This window comes from Schistocerca serialis, chromosome 6 (assembly GCF_023864345.2).
Source record: "Schistocerca serialis cubense isolate TAMUIC-IGC-003099 chromosome 6, iqSchSeri2.2, whole genome shotgun sequence".
In the NCBI taxonomy this organism is placed as follows: domain Eukaryota; kingdom Metazoa; phylum Arthropoda; class Insecta; order Orthoptera; family Acrididae; genus Schistocerca; species Schistocerca serialis.
Window position 1 is genome coordinate 723,091,010 of NC_064643.1, and position 24,405 is coordinate 723,115,414.

General features: G+C 39.3%; 1 protein-coding gene across 2 annotated transcripts in view; it reads right to left on the bottom strand.

Moving 5' to 3' along the window:
* Nucleotides 1–602: 602 nt before the first annotated feature.
* Nucleotides 603–24,405, bottom strand: part of LOC126484045 (peroxisomal multifunctional enzyme type 2) — a 145,193-nt gene continuing 121,390 nt past the window's right edge. For both annotated transcript variants that reach the window (XM_050107386.1, XM_050107385.1), the window contains exons 15-18: nt 22,839–22,956; nt 19,587–19,775; nt 4,392–4,489; nt 603–919 (exon numbers count right to left, since the gene is read on the bottom strand). In XM_050107386.1, coding sequence (XP_049963343.1) covers nt 803–919; nt 4,392–4,489; nt 19,587–19,775; nt 22,839–22,956 — 522 coding nt within the window. In that variant the 3' untranslated portion in view covers nt 603–802. The remainder of the gene's footprint in view (nt 920–4,391; nt 4,490–19,586; nt 19,776–22,838; nt 22,957–24,405) is intronic.

Below are 24,405 nucleotides of genomic sequence, written 5' to 3' on the forward strand. Positions count from 1 at the left end.
AGATTTATTAATATTTAACAAATGGAACTGCATGGTGTGGTCTGAGAGGTCACTGACTGTTGGTTTAGTAATATAATTTTGTTCAGTAGATATTTTTGTAAACATATTATAAATGTCTGTCTGAGCAATTATCTACACCAGTCACAAAAGTTTACAAAAGGAATTAGATTGAATGATAATATTAACACCTGCAATAAATTCATGGTGAAAAAGAGTTTGAGAAAATCTGTATTACTTCTTTGCTGTTTATAGCATACATTCACCCATCTTCGCATATGAGTCACTGATATAATGTTGTTGGCTTGCCTTCTCTTTAATGACTTCATTCTAACTTTTTACTCCTTGTCCCCTTTTCCAGCAAGTAAAAATATTCATTTATAAGACTACTGTTCTGACCATATAACATTTTCTCTGTAGACCTTGTTATACATTGCACTTCCATATATTTAGTTATTAATCATTAAATAATTGATTAATTATCGGAACCCTCAACCTGTCCAAGTTTATCTGTGTATATCTTTGTTTTTGAAACTTGTTTGTAATTTTTCTCTCCTTACTCAAAATATCTCCAGTAAGGTGCAAAGGAATAACAAAAAACTATATTTGTAAAACAATTATAAAAATATTTATATTTGTAAAATACACATACATCAATACATTATTTTCGATCAGTCATATAAAGTTGAATATTGTCTTTTATATTTGATTCAAACTGCCCATTCCATATTGGTTCCCCCCTGACGTTAACAAAAAATGCAATATCATTTTGTACTTCTTAACAAATATAACATATTCAAAAAATTTACAATTTTGATTCTTCTGTTGTCAGGCTACGCAACTTCTGCATCAACATTATATTGCCTTTTACTTTCAATTTTCCCTTCATGAAGGCAACCTGTGGGTTGAGTGTTCCTTTTGCCTGGAAATAGAAAAAATCTTATTATATTCACGTAGTTTGGAGAAATGTAAATTTTACATACCTGTATAATTAGGGCTATAATTTTTTGTGTGATGGCAAGATTTTTGTAAAATGTATTTAAATATAAATGTGTCTTTCACAATATATTGCCTGAAATGGCATGTCTTGTATGAAAGTTTACAATAGTGAACAAGTAATAGTACATGAAAATGCTACAGTCAAGTAAGGATATCAGTTTTATTAAACAGACAATAGCACAACTTTTCCTCCTTTAAACATAGTGTCCTATGTTTAACTGACAAGTGTGGGAGAAGATATCAAAACAAGAAGCTAGACAAATGTTTAATGCGGTGCTCATACGATCAAAGATTATTCCAGTTCTCTACAGTAAATAAACAGAGCAATTAACACACACACACACACACACACACACACACACACACACACACACACACACACAGAGAGAGAGAGAGAGAGAGAGAGAGAGAGAGAGAGAGAGAGAGAGAGAGAGAGAGATAGGTAGGTTGGTAGACTTTTTTCCTTAATCATTTCTAATAATTTGAAATGGAAAACTGTCTTTTTGTTGGGCCTATCTGCGACTCAGCATCTTCGCTATGTGGTGAGTTGTAACTATCTCTTTCTTAACATTGTTAAATTTCTAACATCTCGAGAGATGAACACACACTGTCTAGTATTTATCAGCTTTTTTCTGTATATATTAGTCTACTACTTCTTTGGGGATTTGTCAAACATAATTTCTTCTATTTTTATTAGAATAAATTGTACAGTATTTTTTTGCTACGAATTTCAAACCAAATAAGTCAGTCCCTAATTGGACTGGACTTATCTGTAATATTCACTTTAGCTATGCTCACTCCAACTGGACAGATACAAGACACTAATTTCCTAACACCTTTGCCAATGAAATGATGCCTGTCATTTCCCCAAACAATAACTGAATTGAAGTGATTATTCTCCTTCACTCATCATAGTTTATAAAAGTTCAATATGTTAACAGTACTTGTTAGGTTGTTCATGAGTTAGGATAACTAACAGCTCTGTTGAATTACAATACCTGCCTGTTCTTGAACAGTAATACTAGCTGTTGATTATTACTAAACAACTGAAGCATATGGATCATGCCTGTGTTATTGCTACGTCAGCAAGATGATGATAGGATTCTGGCAATGTTGGGAAGTAGGACAGAGGTACTGAGAGACTGTGAGGTTTATCTGGGTAGCTCAGCTGGTAAGAGCAATACTTAAAAAAATTTAAGGGTCTGGCACACAGCTCTAATCTGCCAGAAAGTTTAAATTTGATATAATATTTGTACTGGGTTCATATATCATTACACAGAATAGCTGATAGTTTATGTTCTTGTAACTACAGAGTATTTCACAAGTGATGATACAATGTGAGTTAGCACAAAAAAAAAAAAAAGACCCACACATTTTGCTTACTTATATAGGGTGTACATAAAGTCCGGGAGCACTTTCAATTATTTATTGCACAAGAACTAAACATTGTACAGATGTCATACATATTGAATTTTGAACAGAAACTCTGAAAGTTTTTTTTTTTTTTTTTACAAACATTCAATATGCGAACTATGAGTGACCCGGCAGACGTCAATACAGTAATCGAATTCTTGCCATATCCGTCCCAGCATGACATTGTCGACTGCGGCAGTCGCTTCCTGTATTCTCTCCCGGAGCTCTGCTACATCACTTGGTAGAGGCAGTACATACACCAGATCTTTAATGTATCCCCACAGAAAAAAGTCACATGGAGTGAGATCTGGTGATCGGGGAGGCCAATTCATGAAACAGCTGTCCCCTTCTGTAGCATGGCCAATTCATTGATGCAGCAGCTCTGTGTTCAGGTACCCATGAACTTCACAATGAAGATGGGGTGGTTTCATAGACAGCTTCTGTTGCAGGACTTTCCACACTGTCACTGGAGCCATTTTGAGTTCATCACTGGAGCCATTTCGAGCTCGCGGGATGCATGATACACTGATTTCTTTGGACTTGTGTTTGCGACTAGTGCTGACTATCGGTAAATTACCAAACTATGCTACGGCAGTATACATGAAAAAAACTTTCAGGGTTTGTCTTCGAAATGACATATGTATGATATCTGTACAATGTTTGGTTCTTCTGCAATAAATAATTGAAAGTGTTCCCGGACTTTATGTACACACTGTATTAACATTGTCTTTGTACTGTCAGAAATTATGTAGTATTTTTAAGACGACAGATACAGGTATATAAAAACACTGTAGCAACTTTGTCATAGTATGTGAGAGATCCACAAATTAAAATGCAGACATTAGTATCAAAACTTTCTGGGTGAACAGTAAACAGATGAGGGGTGTACAATGGAATCATTACAGAGCCACCAATGGGTTTCTAATGGGGTATGCTTAAATTGAGTTGCGAGCCAAGTAATGTAGCCCTGCTGCAGAATTTGTGCAATGGGTGAGGGAGAAGCCACGTTTTATGCCACACTGTGGAATACTATTGCCAATGTAATTTGTAGCTGTATGGCAGATGTAATTACAGTTGAAACGTTTGTATTGACATGTGGTTTGTGAACAACTTTGTTGTGGACAACTACACCCTCAACGACATAAATAAGTAGTGCTGAGTTTCTGCATATCGTGGCACAACATATCTCTTCAGTGTCCAAATGTATGCAATAAACTGTGTTGGCCATATAAAATACTCATTTTACAACGCTATCTTTTCAAAACTACCAAACTGTTTGATCCCCACACTGTCAAATAGTATTCAGTGCCCTATCTGAGTCAATATTAAACTGCTAATGATGCGAATAATAATGATGTCTTTGCCATTCACCTACTGATGCTGATCACATATTGAATCTTATGTAAGAAATAAATGAGGGTGCAATTCATGCCTGATATTAAAATATGCAAAAGACCAATTTAAGTGAACACCTGTCATCCAGCATTCAGATGTGATAACATAAAACATTTGTTCAGAAATAGCCATTGCTTTTCAAATCAATTACAGTGTTAGGGGTTGGGTTGTTAGGGGAAGGAGACCAGACAGCGAGGTCATCGGTCTCATCGGATTAGGGAAGGATGTTGGCCGTGCCCTTTCAAAGGAACCATCCCGGCATTTGCCTCGAGCGATTTAGGGAAGTCACGGAAAACCTAAATCAGTCAATTACAGTGTTAAAAATATAAATAAAAGTGGTGCTCTTTGCTTAAATAACTTCAACATCAATTACATACTTGACCTAATAAATAAAACTGCATGTTAAAGTTCCTAGTATTTTGGATTATAATTTAATGGAGGGACAATCATATTGCATTAACTTTCTTACTTTGAACAAGAGTCAGTCAAGTGAATGATAACATCACTAATTCCTTGGACAGACATACTGATGACATCACCCTTTTGATAACCATTTCTGAAGGTCCTGAGGAATTTGCGTTACTTACCATATCGACCAAATCTTGATCTTCAATGGTGATTGTACAATCAGCTTTTGTTCCTTGTGGATCTCCTTTATACAGTTTACCCTTTTTCAGATCAATAGCTGAAAACAGAAATTAAATTTTGGAGACTGTGCAATTATGTGTGTGAGAAAAAAACAACGGCAATGAATAAAAGAGTGTAGAGGTATTTACAAAAGCCAACCAATTTAACTATTCAATCAATCATTAATTAACATGATTTTACAATAATCAGTGAATAATAACTTATTAATAATTAAAAATATGCACATTTGTATGTATGTAAGAGAACTGTGATGTACCTTGAAACACCAACCTGAAAAAATGACAGTGATTTTGCCTCACCTACAATTTATACTAACACAAACACACAAAATGCTTATACTGTTTCTGTGATGTGTAGTTAATGTGAATTAAAAGTAAAGGAAGTGAAATGTGATATGCGAAGTGTTTCGTAGATGCAACAAACTAAAATCCTGCTAAATCACAGATATATTCATCTATTTGTGATGATAATGTGTGCAAGCCACAGTATAATAAGTGATGGAGGGTAATTCACATTAATACCAATATCAGAGAATTTATATTCCATTTAATACTGAGTGTGGAAAAAAGAACCATATGCCACTGTACATGTAAAAATCTCTCTTACCTTATTCTCATGATCTCTACAAGAGTTATACAATGGTGCCAAAAGAATTATTGCATAGTCTTCCTCTAATACCAGTTCTAAAAATTTATACAGCACGGTTCCATAAGATGAATGTAATTTTGTTTGAAAGATTCCTATTTAAGTTATTCAAGCATCTCTGTTTGTTTCATATGAGCTGAACCAACCAGTTACAACCCGATCAACATATATTTGTTTGATGTTTCTCAGGATCATGTAGGCAGTTCACAAATGCCCCACATGGATGAGCACTGTCCTGTTGAAAAATTACACCACAAGACTGTTGCATGAGAGGTAATTCATAAGGATGCAGGATGTCTGTGGTGTAACACTGTGCTGTCAAAATTCCCTCAGTCACTACCAGCCTCAACTTAAAGTCATACTTGATGAGTCACCACACCATGACACAAGGAGTAATACTACTGTGATTCTCCAAAACATCAGAAGAATGGGACCTCTCCCCATGGTACCGCCATACTTACCGACAGTCATCAGGGTAGTACAGAATATGTGATTTGTCACTGAACACAATGTAATGCCATTCGTAAGCAATCTATGCTTCCCTGTCATGGCATCTCTTCAAAGGCAACTGTTTGTGTTGTTGTGTCTGTGATAACCTAAGCATGGGACTATAATACCAAGTCTGGCTTGTGCTAGTCTCCACAAAATGGGGCAGAATGTCACAGAATGTTAAAGGGAGTCCATTATTTGTTCTAAGATGGCAGGCACAGATCGGAAGGGGTTTCAGTGTGCATAGTGAACAACATGGCTATCCTCCATTATGGTAGTCAGATGTGTTTGATTGGAACCCTGACAACAAATATGTCTGACATCACACACCCATACACTCTAACATCACGCCACTGTCACATCTGCATGCCCCACAAATCTGGATATTACACAAGTTGACCAGCCAGCCACAAGAAGACCCGCAATGACGCCTTTTTCAATTTCTGTCAGGTGCTGATAACACTGTGCCACCTGAATACGCAGCATCTTCATGTTCTTCACAGTGATCATTCAACATCTGACACTGTTCACATCCGTTATATACCAAACCAGGCATGGTGACTACACTAAGCAAAAAAACATTAATGCACTTTGGTGGCTGTTCTACCGGCCACAAACAATTACAAGTTTTATCGTTGAAATATCTGCCAATGGTTGTGTATGTGTACAAAGTTACTTTGACATCCGACCATATCTTTACGATGCTTCACCTTTTTTTTTTGCCAGGCAGTGTAAAAACAGCTAATTCACACACACACACACACACACACACACACACACACACACACACACAATGTCCATGTGTAGAAACAATGAAATGATGTTTACTCTGTAGTCAAACTTTTGATAAAACAAAGAAATTTGATGGATACATCTAAAATAGAACTGCAGGTACATGTGGCTGGCTTATCAGTGGATTAAAGGAGGACAAGCCAATTTCTCTGAAACACATTAAGACCTCCAGCTTAAAACCTTTGGTTGGAACCCAGACAATACACAAAATTTTATAACTTTTGCCACACAGAGTTCAGGTCTCTACTTAATTTTACTTCTGCCTTTTCAGTAATATGAGGTTTGGAACTTTAATAGTTGCAAGTATTTATTTACAGCTCGTACAAAATATATATGTGTTTCAAAGTTTTACTGATCTTCAAAGTAGTCACCAGCATTGTGTATAACCTGTTGCCAGTGATGTGGAAGTGGTAGGATACTCTTAGCAGTGCCAGTCGTGTTGCAGGTTCTGCAGAAAGTGCCATCACTTCCGTCTCTAAGCTGGTCGTAGGTTGTGTTCCAAAAATGAACAGCATATAGACAGAAGTGATGACACTTTCTGCAGGACTTGACCATCATTTTGCTGGACAATGCACAAGCATGTACAGTGCAAGCTGTTACTGATTTGTTTGACTGATAGGTCTGCCAAGTGCTATACCACCTACTGCACTCCCCTGACGTAAGCCCTCATGAGTTCAATTTGATTTTTAAACTGAAGGAAACACTTCACGGCTTTTGCTTCAGAACTGCTACAAATTCGTCAGGCAATAGACTGCACCATTTGGACCGTCAACACAACTGGCACTGCCAAGAGTATCCTACGACTTCCACATCACTGGCAACAGGTTATAAACAATGCTGGTGACTACTTTGAAGGTCAATAAAACTTTGAAACACGTATCTATTTTATACGAGCTGTAAATAAATAGTTGCCACTATTAAAGTTCCAAAACTCGTGTATGAAATGCACTAACAAGGGGAGGCCCCCAATTGTGAAATTCAGTTTCGATTCATACTGTGCATAATAAAAGCTCATGGCCAGAGGTGTAATGTGGCAAAGTACCAAGATGCGCTTCTCAGCCTTTGTCGAGAAAATCGACAGTTAAAAGAAACCGTTGCGGTGAAATACTCTCTATGCTTATTAGTTTTCTACAGCGTCGTGGCGCAGTGGTAAGCACTCGGGTTCGTAATCCGAAGGTCGCCGGATCGAATCTCGCACCGTGCAACTTTTTTTTATTATTTGTTTTTTTGTAATTCAAATGTATATACACACACATGAAATAAATTCAATCCATCGTCCACCACCAATTGTCTTCTCCGATTTTTGCCGATATGATACAATACGCGTGGTATCCATCAAACCTGACGAACGATAGAACAATTTTTCAGAATGTCAATCACGTGTGTTTCCGAACAGATAATTTAGAAAACAATTGTTCTTGTAAAAATGCATCGTTTATCAGATGTGCTCGATGTCGTGCTGTTTTCTGCTCTCCATGTTTCTATGATAACTATCACTCTGGTTCGTGCGATACTCCAGCTACTTCTGGTCACTAATTGTTAATTATGTGTGAGTGTATACCGAACTTATCAATAAATTGTATCCACTTGAATATTATTTGTGATATTGTGTTTTATTTCAAGTTTTATTTTTCCACGACAAACGACTTTCAACAACTTATTATAGGCATAATTGTTACAACTGATTGCCGGGTGTGTGTGTGTGTGTGTGTGTGTATATATATACATTTGAATTACAAAAAAACAAATAATAAAAAAAAGTTGCATGGCGCGAGATTCGATCCGGCGACCTTCGGAATACGAACTCGAGCGCTTACCGCTGCGCCACGACGCTGTAGAAAACTATTAATCGTAGAGAGTATTCATCGCAACGGTTTCTTTTAACTGTCGATTTTCTCGACAACGGCTGAGAAGTGCATCTTGGTGCTTTGCCACATTACACCTCTGGCCATGAGCTTTTATTATGCACAGTTTGAATTGAATCTGAATTTCACAATTAGCGGCCTCCCCTTGTAAGAGAAAATGTGGCTTACAACAATTTGTCTGCCACAGGCACCACACACGTGGGGGAGGTGTGGGAAGAGTGGGGTCATCCTCCTGTTAGGGTATAAAGCTACATGTTACAGGACAGTGTCTCATTCAGAGATAGGTTAACAGTTATTTCATCTTGTCAGGGTAAACAGTATGGCACATTCCACAGTCAATTAGGCAGTCTCATCGACTACAATTTACTGTCCCTCACTACCAACAAGACCACCTCTCATGATTGCAAAGCTCTCTGACACAGAAAGGAGATGACAGCCCACAGGGGAATGGCGTCTCAGTCTGTTCACTCATTTTCACAGACTCTCACATGTTGTGATGCCATGGTACCCATTAGAATGATACACATTTACCCTGCTCTTGAAGAAGGAACAGTTTTTCTTGTACTGTTTATATCTTATTCTCTCCTGCTTACATCTGATGGAGTGTTTGTAAGGCACTAAGGGAATCAGAGCAGACGAGAAACATTTTTACTTTGAAGATGCCTTATTTGCTCCAGTATCACCAGTTCTGAACTAAATGCCTTCCTGTGAAGGCAAATCCTGAAAATGTGGTCAGAGAAAACAACTTAACATCCAAGGGAGTGACCTTGTTTTGAAGTCTCAGTGTATCCTGTATTAAAATCATGGTGCTTATCTAAAACATTATCAAATACAGATTTAAAAGTTTTCCAAATATAAAACCTTGGAGTAAAACTTTGAAATGATCCCTATCAATCTCTATATGCTAATCCCAAAAAGCCTTATAACTGTCAGTATATTACCAAAATGTTCTTGTATCAGTGAGCAAGAAATGGCACGATGTTTAGTGGTCTGTGACATTGAAACTGTTTTATAGGTCTGTTGCACCATAAGGAAACACTGCCTAATGTGAAGTTGGGGTCACTGGCCTCAACTCAGAACAGAGCTGGTCCTAAAGGCCTCAGAGCACATTACATTCAGCACTTTTATGCAAGAGAGTTTTACAAGTACATACAGAGTTGTGACAGATCAAAGTTGAGTGGTTGATGTTAAGGGAATAGTTGCACAGCCACAGTGAAAAATCAGCAGAAAGTAGCTAATGATATATTAATCTAATAATTTGTTTAAATATCTTGGTTTTAAATGTAAATCTTTTGTGTAAAATGTGTTGTAGCTGTAGAAAGAGGGGGGAGAAACTGTGAGAATGACAATGCTGATGTGAGCCAACAGTGAGGAAGTCACATAGCTGCAAGTGACCAATGGCAGCAGCAAAATTGGCCTCTGTACGATTCCCTGAGAGCCATCAGCTACAATTTTACTATTGTTAAAAGTTGCTAACAGCACTGTTTGTTTCTTGATATTTAATAGTTTCATAGGTTTCATACGGATTTAATGGCAGTAGTGTTTATACATTGGTCCTGAGCTGATTGGCTGTTTGAGTGAGCCAATTTTATAGTGTTGGTTTAAGTCACAACAAAGAATATTGACGAAGTGCAAGTAGGACTTGCTCACAGAGGGTTCCATCATGCAAACTTTTATATAAACAAAGATGATGTGACTTACCGAACGAAAGTGCTGGCAGGTCGATAGAAACACAAACAAACACAAACATAAACACAAAATTCTAGCTTTCACAACCAACGGTTGCCTCATCAGGAAAGAGGAAAGGAGAGGGAAAGGCGAAAGGATGTGGGTTTTAAGGGAGAGGGTAAGGAGTCATTCCAATCCCGGGAGCAGAAAGACTTACCTTAGGGGGAAAAAGGGACGGGTATACACTTGCACACACACACACACACACACACATATCCATCCACACATATACAGACACAAGCAGACATATTTAAAGACAAAGAGTTTGGGCAGAGATGTCAGTCGAGGCGGAAGTGCAGAGGCAAAGATGATGTTGAATGACAGGTGAGGTGTGAGTGGCGGCAACTTGAAATTAGCGGAGATTGAGGCCTGGTGGGTAACGGGAAGAGAGGATATATTGAAGAGCAAGTTCCCATCTCCGGAGTTCAGATAGGTTGGTGTTGGTGGGAAGTGTCCAGATAACCCGGACGGTGTAACACTGTGCCAAGATGTGCTGGCCGTGCACCAAGGCATGTTTAGCCACAGGGTGATCCTCATTACCAACAAACACTGTCTGCCTGTGTCCATTCATGCGAATGGACAGTTTCTTGCTGGTCATTCCCACATACAATGCATCACAGTGTAGGCAGGTCAGTTGGTAAATCATGTGGGTGCTTTCACATGTGGCTCTGCCTTTGATTGTGTACAACTTCCGGGTTGCAGGACTGGAGTAGGTGGTGGTAGGAGGGGACAGGTTTTACACCGGGGGCGGTTACAAGGGTAGGAGCCAGAGGGTAGGGAAGGTGGTTTGGGGATTTCATAGGGATGAACTAAGAGGTTACGAAGGTTAGGTGGACGGCGGAAAGACACTCTTGGTGGAGTGGGGAGGATTTCATGAAGGATGGATCTCATTTCAGGGCAGGATTTGGGAAGTCGTATCCCTGCTGGAGAGCCACATTCAGAGTCTGGTCCAGTCCCGGAAAGTATCCTGTCACAAGTGGGGCACTTTTGTGGTTCTTCTGTGGGGGATTCTGGGTTTGAGGGGATGAGGAAGTGGCTCTGGTTATTTGCTTCTGTACCAGGTCGGAAGGGTAGTTGCGGGATGCGAAAGCTGTTGTCAGGTTGTTGGTGTAATGGTTCAGGGATTCTGGACTGGAGCAGATTCGTTTGCCACGAAGACCTAGGCTGTAGAGAAGGGACCGTTTGATGTGGAATGAGTGGCAGTTGTCATAATGGAGGTACTGTTGCTTGTTGGTGGGTTTGATGTGGACGGACGTGTGAAGCTGGCCATTCAACAGGTGGAGGTCAACTTCAAGGAAAGTGGCATGGGATTTGGAGTAGGACCAGGTGAATCTGATGGAACCAAAGGAGTTGAGGTTGGAGAGGAAATTCTGGAGTTGTTCTTCACTGTGAGTCCAGATCATGAAGATGTCATCAATAAATCTGTACCAAACTTTGGGTTGGCAGGCCTGGGTAACCAAGAAGGCTTCCTCAAAGCGACCCACGAATACGTTGGCTTACGAGGGGGCCATCCTGATACCCATGGCTGTTCCCTTTAATTGTTGGTATGTCTGGCCTTCGAAAGTGAAGAAGTTGTGGGTCAGGATGAAGCTGGCTAAGGTGATGAGGAAAGAGGTTTTAGGTAGCGTGGCAGGTGATCGGCGTGAAAGGAAATGCTCCATCGCAGTGAGGCCCTGGACGTGCGGAATATTTGTCTATAAGGAAGTGGCATCAATGGTTACAAGGATGGTTTCCGGGGGTAACACATTGGGCAAGGATTCCAGGCGTTCGAGAAAGTGGTTGGTGTCTTTGATGAAGGATGGGAGACTGCATGTAATGGGATGAAGGTGTTGATCTATGTAGGCAGAGATATGTTCTGTGGGGGCTTGGTAACCAGCTACAATGGGGCGGCCGGGATGATTGGGTTTCTGGTACAGAAGCAAATAACCAGAGCCACTTCCTCATCCCCTCAAACCCAGAATCCCCCACAGAAGAACCACAAAAGTGCCCCACTTGTGACAGGATACTTTCTGGGACTGGACCAGACTCTGAATGTGGCTCTCCAGCAGGGATACGACTTCCCGAATCCTGCCCTGAAATGAGATCCATCCTTCATGAAATCCTCCCCACTCCACCAAGAGTGTCTTTCCGCCGTCCACCTAACCTTCGTAACCTCTTAGTTCATCCCTATGAAATCCCCAAACCACCTTCCCTACCCTCTGGCTCCTACCCTTGTAACCGCCCCCGGTGTAAAACCTGTCCCATGCACCCTCCCACCACCACCTACTCCAATCCTGTAACCCAGAAGTTGTACACGATCAAAGGCAGAGCCACGTGTGAAAGCACCCACGTGATTTACCAACCGACCTGCCTACACTGTGAAGCTTTCTATGTGGGAATGACCAGCAACAAACTGTCCATTCGCATGAATGGACACAGGTAGACAGTGTTTGTTGGTAATGAGGATCACCCTGTGGCTAAACATGCCTTGGTGCACGGCCAGCACATCTTGGCACAGTGTTACACCGTACGGGTTATCTGGATACTTCCCACCAACACAAACCTATCTGAACTCCGGAGATGGGAACTTGCTCTTCAATATATCCTCTCTTCCCGTTACCCACCAGGCCTCAATCTCCGCTAATTTCAAGTTGCCGCCACTCACACCTCACCTGTCATTCAACATCATCTTTGCCTCTGCACTTCCGCCTCGACTGACATCTCTGCCCAAACTCTTTGTCTTTAAATATGTCTGCTTGCGTCTGTATATGTGTGGATGGATATGTGTGTGTGTGCGAGTGTATACTCGTCCTTTTTTCCCCTAAGGTAAGTCTTTCCGCTCCCGGGATTGGAATGACTCCTTACCTTCTCCCTTAAAACCCACATCCTTTCGTCTTTCCCTCTTTCCTGATGAGGCAACAGTTTGTTGCGAAAGCTTGAATTTTGTGTGTATGTATGTGTTTGTTTGTTTGTTTTTCTATCGACGTGCCAGCGCTTTCGTATGGTAAGTCACATCATCTTTGTTTTTAAATATATTTTTCCCGCATGGAATGTTTCCCTATTTTTTTTATATATATATATATATATATATATATATATATATATATATATATATAAAAAATAGAGGGAAATATTCCACGTGGGAAAAATATATCTAAAAAGAAAGATGATGAAACTTACCAAACAAAAGCGCTGGCAGGTCGATAGACACACAAACAAACACAAACATACACACAAAATTCTAGCTTTCGCAACCAATGGTTGCCTCGTCAGGAAAGAGGGAAGGAGAAGGAAAGACAAAAGGATATGGGTTTTAAGGGAGAGGGTAAGGAGTCATTCCAATCCCGGGAGCGGAAAGACTTACCTTAGGGGGAAAAAAGGACAGGTATACACTCGCACACACACACATATCCATATATGTGTGTGTGTGCGAGTGTATACCTGTCCTTTTTTCCCCCTAAGGTAAGTCTTTCCGCTCCCGGGATTGGAATGACTCCTTACCCTCTCCCTTAAAACCCATATCCTTTTGTCTTTCCTTCTCCTTCCCTCTTTCCTGACGAGGCAACCATTGGTTGCGAAAGCTAGAATTTTGTGTGTATGTTTGTGTTTGTTTGTGTGTCTATCGACCTGCCAGCACTTTTGTTTGGTAAGTTTCATCATCTTTCTTTTTAGATATATATATATATATATGTGTGTGTGTGTGTGTGTGTGTGTGTGTGTGTGTGTGTGTGTGTGTGTGTGTGTGTGTGTGTGTGTGTGTGCGTGCGTGTGTGTGTGCGCGTGCACGCGCGTAATACAGATACTGGCTAAGATATCGGACCCAGTATTCCAAGACCATATCAAAATCTCTACAGTAGTTCAACAGACTAGCCTGGACATACAAAAAGAAGTAAGCAGGGGACTTAAGTTTTTATATGTAGATGTAGAACATTTAATTAAAAATTTTTTATTTACTTACTAAACATGACTACAACTTACATTTTACGATTGCATGCAGTAATGTTTGACTATTATGCTTTTGATGGATGATGAATTCCGTGTATGTTCTAATAGTAAAAATATATTATTTATGTGATATAATTACTATTTCATGATTTTCAGATTTTTTCTTTACTTGTACTGTAAAACCTTGCTTCTTGCCAAATTGTATGATTCTGCATCAATGGGAAGTATGCTATAGGTTTTGATGAGTACCAAAATACGTAATATAAATGTCATAATATTATTACACTCCATCCTGGATTTTCCATTTTTTGATTAACATAAATGTGCATAGCTTTTGACTGCACTGACTTAGTATCTAATTTTTTTTACAATACCAAGGGACCACAGACCTAACTGTGTGCCATAAATTTGAACCTGATATGTCCACCTGTTTCTGAGGAAAAGGATTCTTAACAGATGGAGAGACAGACGGGCAGCAAAGCAATCCTATAAGGGTTCCATTTTTACAGGTGGAAGCAATGAAACCCTGAAAAGGAATCAGTGCAGGGAAAGGGAGTACACAACACTGTATCTTGAGTACAGTTCCAATAATCAGTAGGTCCGGTTAATTTATTGAGTCGTAAATGAACTTAATTCAACTAATATGGAAGTTTAAGGCTTCTGTATGAGGTAGGAAATTTACATCAACAAAACCTGAAATGATCAGAGACTGATCATTTTATCCAGAGCAACTCAAATCTGAACTAACAGTGGCACACACAAGAGGGATTTTGGTTGAAAAGATCTCTGGCTGATTATCAGTGTGAAGCACTTTTGCCTGTGTTGAGCCTCATCTACTGAGAGTGGTGTCTGCTAGTTGATGTGGGAAGGATTTTGATAAATTAGCTTAGGTGCTGCTGATAGACTCAGGTGCATATCTTATATTGTAGTAGGGACTACTTCTGCATCACTGGAGAATTTGAGTTGCTGAGGGCAACTTCATCCCTTGATCCTAATTATTACTGACAAGGGAACCTCCCCATCACACCCCCTCAGATTTAGTTATAAATTGGCACAGTGGATAGGCCCTGAAAAACTGAACACAGATCAACCGAGAAAACAGGAAGTAGTTGTGTGGAACTATGAAAAAAATAAGCAAAATATACAAACTGAGTAGTCCATGCGGAAGATAGGCAACATCAAGGAGAATATGAGCTCAGGAGCGCCGTGGTCCCATGGTTAGCGTGAGGAGTTGCGGAACAAGAGATCCATGGTTCAAGTCTTCCCTCAAGCGAAAATTTTACTTTCTTTATTTTTGCAAAGTTATGATCTGTCCGTTCGTTCGTTCATTCACGTCTCTGTTCACTGTAATAAGTTTAGTGTCTGTGTTTTGCGACCGCACCGCAAAACCGTGCGATTAGTAGACGAAAGGACGTGCCTCTCCAATGGGAACCGAAAACATTTGATTGCAAGGTCATAGGTCAACCGATTCCTCCACAGGAAAACACGTCTGATATATTCTATACAACACTGGTGACGGCATGTGCGTCACATGACAGGAATATGTTGTCGACCTACCTAACTTGTACACTTAGCGAATGGGTAAAAAGATTCTTCTACCTTGCCCGATTTAGGTTTTCTTGTGGATGTGATAATCACTCCCAAAAAAGTGATGAAAACATAAGAGTTTGTCACACAAACTGAAAATAAAAAATTAAACTTTTTACTGGAGGGAAGACTTGAACCTAGGACCTCTCGTTCCGTAGCTGTTCTCGCTAGCCACGGGGCCACGGCGCTCCGTAACTCTCATTGTCCTTGATGTTGCATATCTTCGCATGGACTACTCAGTTTGTATATTTTACTTATTTTTTTCATAGTTCCACACAATTTCTTCCTGTTTACTCGATTGATCTGTGTTCAGTTTTTCAAGGCCTATCCACTGCGCCAACTTATAACTAAATCTGAGGGGGGCGCGATGGGGAGGTTTCCTTCTGAGTGAAACTTTCCACCTTTATATGTGGTCTGAAGGGACCATTAAAACACAAAATGCAATGCCATTAGTCACTTGTTTCTTAAGCTAGATTGAGTTTCCATCTATTTTAGCAACCTGTAATTGGGAGACCTGAAGAGGTTGAGAATTATTTCATTTTTATTAACTGGCAGGGATGAAGTGCTGGTAACATTAATCATTTCTTTATCAGCAAAGCCAAGTTAGAACTGCAGATACATTGGACTCAACTGCAGTGACTGTTCTGAATTAAAAAGGAAACAAAATTACAACCTGTCTCATGGCATAAAAATATAAAATTCTGATCTTTTTACAATGTAGTTTGACCTAATCATATGATAATAAGATAATCATAATGTGTAGTGCTTGCATCAGCTTTTTATTGCAATGGAAATGGCAGAATGACTGGAATAATGCTACTGCATCAAATTTTGATAGAAACTGGGCAAAAGCCAGGTGGAAGCAATTCGGAAGATACAGCCAGTTTTCAGTGGCAATGCTATGGGCATCACACAGATTAAAGAGTGGTACAACCAGTTTAAAGATGGCTGCACATTGCTGGAGAGTGAGCCATACTCTGGTCTGCCATCAACATGCCAAAATGATGAGGTCCCTGCCAAAGTGAATGCTGTAGTGATGCAGCACTGTTGTAAGACTGTCAGAGACACTGCAGAAGAGGTGGATATCACACATTCCATTGTGACCAAAGATTTGACCCTGAAGAGAGTGTCGGCAGAATTCATGCTGAAGCTGCTGACTGAGCAAAAGCAACTTTCTGTTGAAGTGTCACAGGACATGCTGGGCTCCACAAACAGTGACACTGACTTCGTGAGCACCATAATCACTGATGATGAGGCCTAGGTGTACGGGTATGATCCAGAAACCAAATCCCAGTCATCACAGTGGAAGCATTCCTAGTCACCAAGACCAAAGAAGGCCCGCCAAGTGCGCAGCAATATCAAAGTGATGCTGACTGCTTTCTTTCACTCCTATGGTGTGGTACACCCTGAGTATGCACCACAGGGTCAAACAAGCACCAAAGACTACTACAGGGATGTCCTCTGTCACCTACATGATGCTGTGTGGTGCAAGTGACGGGACATGAAGTCAACAAGAAATTCGTGCCTCCATCACGACAATGCTCCAGCACATTAGCCATACTTGATTCAAACGTCTTTGGTGAAAACCAGATTCCTGTGCTTCAACAGGCTCCTTACTCTCCCGATATGGCCCCGTGTGACTTCTGTCTGTTACCCAAACTCATGAGGCCATTGAAAGAAACACAATTTTAGACAAGAGAGGACATTATGACAGCAAAGACAGCCATGCTAAACTCCATTCCGAAAAAGGCTTTTTCAGCATGCTTCCAACAATTGTGGCACCACTGAGAGAAGTGTGTGGAGTCCCAAGGGCACTACTTTGATGGCAATTGTGTGTTCAATGCTCCAGGTAAACCAGTTTTCCTTCCCCCCTGGCCAAAGCTCGTTTAGGCCTGGTATATATAGTAACTAACCACAACAAGTCATAGATTACTAGTTGCTTGCCATAATTATGAGCAATGTGATTTCCTTTTTATGTGCAACATGTTGAAATTTTATGCATGTAAGATAATTTTTTTAATATGTGAATGTAAGTGATGTGAATAATTAGGCAAGCTTAAGCATTCTTACATAAAAGATAACGGAATGGTCAAATGTTATGACCAACTGACTAATACATATGACTGCTTATAGTTACAGACTAATTGTGTACTGTCACAAGGGAACACCTAAAAAAATAAGTTACAAGGCATATTTTGAGGCAGTACATACTACGCCCTAAAACACACATCCAAGAAAAGGCACACTGTTGTAAATTCAAGCCTTTTTTTAAATACATTTGTGTAATACGTTCATTCTGAAACGAAATTTGTTAGCAAATGTCTCGGCCCCCTTTCCCATCTCACTGTTACAGCAAAGCCTCCCAAATTATTGACAGTGGACAAGTGGACCAACAATTAATGCTCTTTCATATCGTAACACTTTTGTCATTTCCAGGTGTTCAATTTTTAATTGTTAAAAACCATTGACACAACATCTGCAGGAAAGTAAGTCACTCATTTTATGTCACACATTAGAGTCTAAATGTACCGTATTTACTCGAATCTAAGCTGCACTTTTTTTCCGGTTTTTGTAATCCAAAAAACCGCCTGAAGCTTAGAATCGAGTGCAAAGTAAGCGGAAATTCTGAAAAATGTTGGTAGGTGCCGCCACAACTAACTTCAGCCTTCGAATAATGTAGCGCTACACAGGCATGCTTTGCAGGCACAAAGATAAATACTGGTGCCAAAACCTCTGCGTCAGTAAATAAATTTAAAAAAAGGTGGAAGACGGGTTTTTTTTTCCGCCCCTAGTTTCGACCACTGCACTTTCATACATTATCCAACGAAGTAAATACAAATTCCGTATTGTTCATCTTCGAATGTAGCAGCATTTCAATGGTCCAACAGGCAAGACTGACTGGGATGTCTGTCAATATGGCCAACTCTACATTCTGAAATTTTTCCTACCTGTGAGAAGAGACGGTTGCTAATAGGAACTTTTATGAATTGTGAATCGCATGCAGTATTCTCTTCACCATAAGAATAATATGAATATAAACATTTCGCCGTGTATTCTTTCGTGTTTGCTGCTATCTCATTTAAATCCTGTCAGCCTAATAAACTACGAAACTAGTGTGAGACAACAGCAAATGTGGAAGAATATACATATCATGTCATGTTTATATTTGTATTATTCTTATGCCTAATAGTGATACAGTCAGGAATGAAACACGGCAATTGACTAGATTTTTAAATCTAAGATGATTCTAATTTCTGTGCAGAATGTAATGTACAAAAGAGGCGTCAGCAAAGATTTTCAAACGGAGAAAAATTTTAGCTAAACTCTCATTCAGAACGTCTTCTATCATACGCAGTCTATTATTTGGTTCTTGTTGATCAGTATCTAAGAAAGCAGCAGTGTACAAATAGCAGTCTCTTGCCATTGTTTCGCTAATGAGACAATTCCTCTCTTTTTTTTTTTTTGTTGTAAGCGGCGATAGCGTGCACAAAAGCAAGCCATACCCCGAGCGGCGACAGGTCGTAAACACACGTTATCAGAATGCGACAAACAATGCATGATACAGTACAACAATGCATTTTCAGATTAGAGTGACGTAAACACCTATAACAAAGAGAACAGAACTTACCAGATCAAAGAAAAATAAGCAATAGATTCAAACCAGACGAAGCACGTGAAAAAGGAAGGGTACCCATATAAATATGGATGGAGCATCTGACGCATAGCAATGGCTATCTGGTGAAGCTTAACTGCTAAGCTTACGACTCGAACCAAACTACTGTAGCTGTATCGTCATTCATTCGACCTAAATTGTGTCTCATATTACAATGGACCAACTTTGTTTCAATTTGGAGGTGCGGCCTACAACTTTTCTCTCCTCTTGAATTTCGAGTCTCAAATTTGAGGTGCGGCTTAGATTCAGGAAATTTTTTTTTTCCCTTGATTTCGAGTCTCATTTTTCAGGTGCGGCTTAGATTAGAGTAAATATGGTACTTGTATAGGCAAATGGGGTAACTGACATCATTCTGTGTGTTTTTACTGTAACCTAATGCTTTACTTAGGCACGTTTAAGTATCGTACAAAAAAAGTAAGAATCCAACTTACTCCAGGATGCAGCTTCTTGGCCATTTTGTGTTATTTTGTACAAAAACACACCATTGATTTTCTTTGCTTTATCCAAATTTGCCATCATTCTTTTTTCAATTTCATCAAATACCTCTTCAGATTTCAGTGCTTTAGCTGAGACACGATTCGGGTAAACATTTTGGGTCTCCACGAGGTCGATATAGGCGCCTAGAATAGAAGAATTTAATCAGAAATTGTGACATACCTTTCATACATCAGACGAATTGTATGTTTTTGGTATTCTAACAAAATACTTCTAGAGACTCCAGCTAAATTATTGTTTACTTATAAATGATGATAAGTTTACAAACTTAGAATTACACTAAGATCTTTCCAGTGTTCACTTCAATCAATCATAAAAGAATACTTAGAATGTTTCAACTCATTCATTCATTATGTTCCATAAAACCATCATGAAGGAGAGCATTCGCTGATAGGGAACTAATCAAATTGTACGGTAATTGGCAGAACCAGACACTGCTTTGTAAGGAGTATTAACAACAAATTGCGACTACTGCTAATCTATTACTAAAGCCTCCATAATGTGCAAGATTTACTGAAATTTACATCGCCGATTTAAAATATTTTGATAAATAATGGAGGATGTGGCTAATCATTTACCCTTATACTTAAGTTTAGGATATTTGGGAATTTTCAATTTTCTGCTTTATGTCTACAGGTTGTTGTTGTTGTTGTTGTTGTTGTGGTCTTCAGTCCTGAGACTGGTTTGATGCAGCTCTCCATGCTACTCTATCCTGTGCAAGCTTCTTCATCTCCCAGTACTTACTGCAGCCTACATCCTTCTGAATCTGCTTAGTGTATTCATCTCTTGGTCTCCCTCTACGATTTTTACCTTCCACGCTGCCCTCCAATGCTAAATTTGTGATCCCTTGATGCCTCAAAACATGTCCTACCAACCGATCCCTTCTTCTAGTCAAGTTGTGCCACAAACTTCTCTTCACCCCAATCCTATTCAATACCTCCTCATTAGTTACGTGATCTACCCACCTTATCTTCAGCATTCTTCTGTAGCACCACATTTTGAAAGCTTCTATTCTCTTCTTGTCTAAACTATTTATCATCCATGTTTCACTTCCATACATGACTACACTCCATACAAATACTTTCAAAAACGACTGCCTGACACTTAAATCTATACTTGATGTTAACAAATTTCTCTTCTTCAAAAACGCTTTCCTTGCCATTGCCAGACTACATTTTATATCCACTCTACTTCGACCATCATCAGTTATTTTGCTCCCCAAATAGCGAAACTCCTTTACTACTTTAAGTGTCTCATATCCTAATCTAATTCCCTCAGCATCACCCGACTTAATTCGACTACATTCCATTATCCTCGTTTTGCTTTTGTTGATGTTCATCTTATACCCTCCTTTCAAGACACTGTCCATTCCGTTCAACTGCTCTTCCAAGTCCTTTGCTGTCTCTGACAGAATTACAATATTATCGGCGAACCTCAAAGTTTTTATTTCTTCTCCATGGATTTTAATACCTACTCCGAACTTTTCTTTTGTTTCCTTTACTGCTTGCTCAATATACAGATTGAATAGCATCAGGGAGAGCATGAAGTGGTGCAAATGGCCCTCAGTAACGTTCACATAGACCGTAACTGTCTTGGTGACCCTGTCTCACTCCCTTCCCAACCACTGCTTCCCTTTCATGTCCCTCGACTCTGATAACTGCCATCTGCTCTCTGTACAAATTGTAAATAGCCTTTCGCTCCCTGTATTTTACCCCTGCCACCTTCGGAATTTGAAAGAGAGTATTCCAGTCAATATTGTCAAAAGCTTTCTCTAAGTCTACAAATGCTAGAAATGTAAGTTTGCCTTTCCTTAATCCTTCTTCTAAGATAAGTCGTAGTGTCAGTATTGCCTCACGTGTTCCAACATTTCTACGGAATCCAAACTCATCTTCCCCGAGGTCGGCTTCTACCAGTTTTTCCATTCGTCTGTAAAGAATTCACGTTAGTATTTTCCAGCTGTGACTTATTAAACTGATAGTTCGGTAATTTTCGCATCTGTCAACACCTGCTTTCTTTGGGATTGGAATTATTATATTCTTCTTGAAGTCTGAGGGAATTTCGCCTGTCTCATGCATCTTGCTCACCAGATGGTAGAGTTTTGTCAGGACTGGCTCTCCCAAGGCTGTCAGTAGTTCTAATGGAATGTTGTCTACTCCCGGGGCCTTGTTTCGACTTAGGTCTTTCAGTGCTCTGTCAAACTCTTCACGCAGTATCATATCTCCCATTTCATCTTCATCTACCTCCTCTTCCATTTCCATAATATTTTCCTCAAGAACATCGCCCCTGTATAGGCCCTCTATATACTCCTTCCACCTTTCTGCTTTCCCTTCTTTACTTAGAACTTGGTTTCCATCTGAGCTCTTGATATTCATGCAAGTGGTTCTTTCTTCTCCAAAGGTCTCTTTAATTTTCCTGTAGGCAGTATCTATCTTACCCCTCGTGAGATAAGCCTCTACACCCTTACATTTAATCTACTAAAAACCTTTAGACCAGAGTACAAAACTTCTCTCTGAACCCTAGAAGGCCTATATAGAAATTATTTTTACTTGTAGTGTTGTGGTTGTGAATTGCAATGTTCATCACAAACACCCTCTTATTATTAAATTATAATGTAACATAATTTATTATACAAATTACATAAAATTCTTCCAGTTGTTTGACTGAACCAGGTACCTAATTACTTCGGTGTTGGGAACCTTCTGAAAATCACATGGTCTCACATTCAGCACAATTTTATTGGAACTGACTCTCCATATACACAATTCTCTTGTCCATAAATTAGCTTCTGAAGTCAGAGACAGTGCAAATATAAGGGACTGGAGGGAGCTGCTAGTTTGAAGGCTAGCTTGTAATAGATTGCATGTTATGTTGCATAGCACCTAGTCAAGAAATATGTCATCAAACCTGCCAAACAATACAAGAATTTGCGAGAAACATTTTGAAAAAATGGTGCTAAATATAAATGCATTGATCCAAACTGTGACTGACAAAGACATGTTACATCTAATTTGAGTTATGCTGTTATGTCAAATTCTTAAGTTTACCTTTCTTTATACTGTCTTCTGATGCCAACAGGATCTGTGACTTGACCATATCTTATACTACTTGGCATTAAAAAATGAATGAATGATAGTGTTTGTCATCAAGTAATGAAAGGCTTTAGTTTGAATGTTATAATGCAGCCTTACCTGAAATTACTGGACTTCCTGTTTCAACAACAGAAGTTTCAAAGAAAATACGATTTCCTTGCTGCCACATATCTGTTCGCAGTGTCTGACCAGGAATAACAGGCTTTGAAAAACGAGCCTGCAAGAAAGAAAATCAATTGTACACCTCTAAGGTATTTTAAAATCAAACAATGAAAAATTCAGGATGGAATAATGACAATATCATGAAAAAGATAGATTGCTACTCACTCTGTAGCAGAGATGTTAGGTCGCAGATAGGCACAACAAAAAGAGTGTTACACAAGTAAGCTGTCAGCCAAAAGGCTTTCTTTCAAATTAAACAACATACACACACACATGCTCACCCAAATGCAACTCACAGACATGATCACTGACTCTGGTTGCCGAGGCCAGATATGTTATTTATTCAAAATATTACACTGATAATTACAATTTGAAATGTAGTCACTAAAACAATAACCTGTAAGTCTTCAGTGGCATGATATATATACACTAACATTGAGTCTGAACAGTCTGACATAATAAAATATTCACTTGTTGATGGAAATTGAGTTGTAATTGCAATAACAAGATAATACTGTCATTCCACAAACAAATGATTAGAAGAGAAACGCTATTTTCAATCTGGTAATATGTCCAAATTAAACAACATATACATACACATTCATGCAAATGCAACTCACAGACATGACCACTGTCTCTGGCTGCCAAGGCACCAATTATAGCAGAATAAAGTAAAGTTGCAGTTTCTGTATATTCTAAAATTCCTTAGCAAACGACCATGAAAGAAATGCAAATAAGCTGAAAAAAACATGAACTCTTCAAAGAAAGTGTGCTTGTTCTTTTCCTCAGATGGAGTTCCAGTTCCAGGACAGTACAGCCATGCATGTTGTTGCTGTTGTTGTTGTTCTGAAGGGGCACACAATACAAAAGCTCAGTGATGTTTATGTGTCTGCTGACAACTCTATGGCTCAACTATATGGCAAGTACTTACTTCTTCCATTAAACAATAAGAAAAGATGCAAATAGTGATTAGAGTAGGTCTCCTATTACTTATTTTCAAAATGTATGATGAGAAGAAACAACATTATGACTCTCTGAATCACAATTTTATTTGAGTCTCAGATCTGGTTGCAATTCCCTATGTGATTAAATATTTCTTACCATTAACAAAGGGACTGTTGTAGGCAATAGTGCCTGGAGATGAAGATAAAAAAGGAATTTTTGTTAGCTGTGTTCATGCTAATGTATTTGTACAACAAAATTACTTTACTGATTCTATTACAATTATTGCATGATGTGCCAGGTTATGTTGTTTGTTTGTTGTTTTTGTTGTTGTTGCTGCTGCTGCTGCTGTAGGCATGAGGCCTAGGATTCACATGAAGTAGTTCCCAAGTCTTTTCAGTTGCCAGCTATCCTTTTGATTTCACCATAACTTCTGCACCTGCCTTAGATACTCATATCTAGGTGCATACCTGTAATTCTTTTCTTCTACCATCCATTCACTTACAACTTTCAGCAACGATTCATTTCATGATACGTTCTCAACCAGTCTCTCTCATTCATT